The 3,674-nt window shown below is 66.5% G+C and overlaps 1 protein-coding gene across 1 annotated transcript in view; it reads right to left on the bottom strand.

Moving 5' to 3' along the window:
- TMEM200B (transmembrane protein 200B) overlaps positions 1-2,767 on the bottom strand; it is a 9,114-nt gene extending 6,347 nt beyond the window's left edge. Inside the window, 1 exon segment of the mRNA XM_065697840.1 lies at positions 2,589-2,767. Within this exon segment, the coding sequence (XP_065553912.1) occupies positions 2,589-2,681 (93 nt within the window). The 5' untranslated portion in view covers positions 2,682-2,767.
- Positions 2,768-3,674: the final 907 nt, after the last annotated feature.

Genomic DNA, 3,674 nt, shown 5'->3' on the forward strand with positions numbered 1-3,674 from the left:
TTGACAGATCTTGGCTGGGGACACCCGTTATCAATCCTAATCAGCCGAGGTCCCTCATAGGAGCTCCCCCATAAACCCAGTGACACTTGGCATCACGGTGCAGGATGGATTAGCCCCATTCCCAGTGGGAATCACCTTCTGGTGCTGGGCTGGGGGGGTCTCACAGCAGGTTTTAACGGGGCTTGTGGCGCATCTTCCCTTTGCTGCAGCACAGAAGACCCCTCTGCCTGCAACCCAAAGGTGATGGCTCCTCACTCTGAACACCCCTTGTTTCATCCCAGACCTTGGCTTTCCCAAGAGAAGGCCGGGATGGGGAAGGTGCTAACACGCCATCACCTCCACTAAGCACTTGGTGATGGAGGCATCACCTCCACACCAGGCCAAGCTGTGGAGAAGCATCTTGGAGCCCCCATCTTCAGGTCACACATCCCAGAGCAGAGCCAAGGGGCCAACGCTGTCTCCTGGAATGGGATCCCGGGCAGCGGGATACAGGCAAAGACGGCGCTGAGGTGATCTGGGGACACGGAGGGGTCTGTCCCTTTGGCTTCCACCCCGTGCCCGATGGGGCGAGATGGTCCCGATGGGGACGCAGCAACAGAGCCCCCGGCTCCATTCACCTTCACTTCGCCAAGGTCCTCGCTGCTCCCGGACCAGGGCCATGCGCCAAGCTCCTCCCCGGCCCCCGGCACATGGGAACATCCAGCCGGTGACTCACGACACGAGCTCCCTCGCCCAGGTTGGCTCCGCTCATCGGGCTCATCCCTAACGCTGGTCACCCAGGGCCAGGACATCAGGCAGCTCGGATGGATCCTACAGAGTCACAGCCCTGGAGCAAGGGATCACCATCCCCGCTGCTTCTGGCGGGCCCATTGTTTAAGGAGACAATGGGAATGCCACAGATCTTGTGTTTCTCCCCCCCCCCCCCAAGCTGATGCTGAAACCAGGCCATCTGCATTGCTCAACGCGTCCTGATAGGAACCACATGGAAATCATTAATAAATCCAAATTCAAGATATTGCAGGCATCTAAAATTAAATGGAGAGAGGATTTCTAACGGCTCGGAGGGGGAGGAGTGGGAAGCTCCGGAGGGATTTCCTGGGAGAATTCCTGCCTCCGGGAAGCGGCGCAGGGCACCCAGGGATGGAGGCTGCAGCCGAGCACCTTGCGAACGCTCACGGTCAAAAGGAAAGGAAGGAAAATCCGCAGGTTGGGATGTCCAGGGAGTGAGGACCAAACTCTGCCCGACTTTGGCACCTTCCCTGCTGCTCCTTTGAGAGATCCCTGCCAGAGCAGCGGCAGGAGGGATGCTGGGGGGGGGGCTGCCAAGTCCTCCCCGCTGCCAGGCCTGGCCCAAGCTGCCCGGTGGGTACAAGCACACATAAACCCACCTCATCCCGCCCCAGGGGCCCGCATCCCGCTCTCCCTGCACACAACGAAGTTCCCGGCTGGGATTACTTTTGCCTCCAGCGTTTTTAAACCTCCCTCATCTCCCGTTTATTCCCACCTCCAGGAATCAAGCCCCTTCTGGCAGAGAGATGGGAGCCGTGGGCGCTCCCCCCAGCCAAGCTGAGCCCCTTGTGCCAAAAGGCCGGCCCCATCCCGAACTCCAGGAGCTGCTGGGATGGTTTCCACCCACTTCTCCCTTGAGTGTCCACATCGAACCCTGCGTGGGGATCAGCGGCACGACCCCCTCCTCATCCCAACCTCCTACGAGGAGACTCCATGGGACAAGGTGAGCTTTAAGGTCCCTTCCAACCCAAACCATTCCATGATTCTAGGGACTCGGGGAACTGCCAAAAGCCCTGGGGTTTGGCTGGAGCAGCCGCGTTCTGGCCGTGCGAGGGTGCTTGTGCCCACACGCGAGTGTGCGCACCCATCCGTGAGCACGCGTGTCAGGGCGTGTGCATGGCAGTGCGGCTGCACGCGTGTGCCCGCGGGGGCTCGGTGGCTGCAGGAGCACGTCTGTGTCTGTGTGCGCTGGGCGCCCGTGGGTGCTCTGGGTCCGTGCGTTCCCAGTGCCCGTGTGTGCTCCATATCCATGGGTGCCCCGTGCCCATCCGTACCCTGCATCTGTGCGTTCTCAGTGCCTGCGGGTGCCCCGTTTCCATGCGTGCCCCATGCCCACGGGTGCCCCACGTCCGTGGGTGCCCCATGTCCATGGGTGCTCTGTGCCCGTGGCTGCCCCATATCCGCGGCTGCCCCATGTCCACGGGTGCCCCATGTCCACGGGTGCCCCATGTCCGTGGGTGCCCCATGCCCGTGGCTGCCCCATGTCCGCGGCTGCCCCATGCCCACGGGTGCCCCATGCCCGCGGGTGCCCCATGCCCGTGGCTGCCCCATGCCCGTGGCTGCCCCATGCCCGTGGCTGCCCGGTGCCCGTGGCTGCCCCGGTCCCGCACACTCCCGGTGCCCGCGGGTGCCCCATTTCCATGGCCGCGCTGTGCCCGTGGCTGCCCCGCGGGCTCGTTGCCCCCGGGGCCGATGCGAGTGCGTCCGGACGCCGCCGCGGCCGCGTGTCCGCCGGGACCCCCCCCCCCCCCCCTCACCCGCTCCGCCTCCCCCCCCCCCGCCCCCGGCCCCGCACTCACCGGGGGCCTCCGAGCCGAGCGCCTCCGGCCGGGGCCGGGGCCGGTCCCCGGGGGGCAGCGGGCGCTGGGCTCCGCCGGCGCGGCCGGGGCCATGGAGCGCGGGAGGCGGCGGGGGGGACACGCGCGGCTCCTCCGCCCTCCCCGTTCGCCGCCGCCGCCGTCTGGGCGGGGGGGGGGGGGGGGGGGGGCGGGTTCCGCCCGGCCCCGGGTCCCCGCCCCGACCGGCCCCGGCCGCGATCCCGCGGGGGGCGGGGCGCGGAGCCTGCGGGGGGCGGGGGGGGGGGGGGGGGGAGGGGAGGGGGGGGGGGGGGGCAGGGATCGGGGCCCCCCGGCGGGGCCGTGGGAAAGTTGGGGCAGCCCGGGCGGGAGGCGCGGAGCCCGCGGGCCGCGCTCGAGAGCCCCGGGGGAGGCTGCTCCGGGCGGCGCCGGGAGGAGCAGAAGCTGCGGAAGGAGCCGGCTCGGAGCGGGGGCTCCTCTGCCCTGAGCTCGCCAAAGGGACACAGAAAAACCCCTCCGTGAGCCCCAGCCGGCCCCACATCCCCGTCCCTGCATCCCCATCCCTGCATCCCCACATCCCCATCACTTCATCCCCACATCCCCGTCCCTGCATCCCCATCCCTGTGTCCCCATCCCTGCATCCCCACATCCCCATCCCTGCATCCCCACATCCCCATCACTTCATCCCCATCCCCATCACTTCGTCCCCATCCCTGGGTCCCCATCCCTGCATCCCTGCATCCCCACATCCCCATCACTTCATCCTCATCCTGATCCCTGTGTCCCCATCCCTGAGTCCCCACTGAGCAGCCAGCAGCATCCCACGGCTGTAACCACCACAGGCACACCACGATGCACTGAAACAACCGATCCCAGCTGACCCCTGCCCCAGCACCCCAACCCCACACACTGCTGAGGAGATCCGACCTCATTACACCCGGAGCCACTGATGTTCCGCAGGCAGAGGCTGATGATCAGCCTTTAATTAACAACGCACCGCGCTCACATTGCCCCTTCCCCACGACTGGGGTAAATCTCAGCATCAAACCAAACGCGTGCTCCCCCACAGAGCCACAAGACACAACCCTG

Source organism: Lathamus discolor, chromosome 18 (assembly GCF_037157495.1).
Source record: "Lathamus discolor isolate bLatDis1 chromosome 18, bLatDis1.hap1, whole genome shotgun sequence".
NCBI lineage: Eukaryota > Metazoa > Chordata > Aves > Psittaciformes > Psittacidae > Lathamus > Lathamus discolor.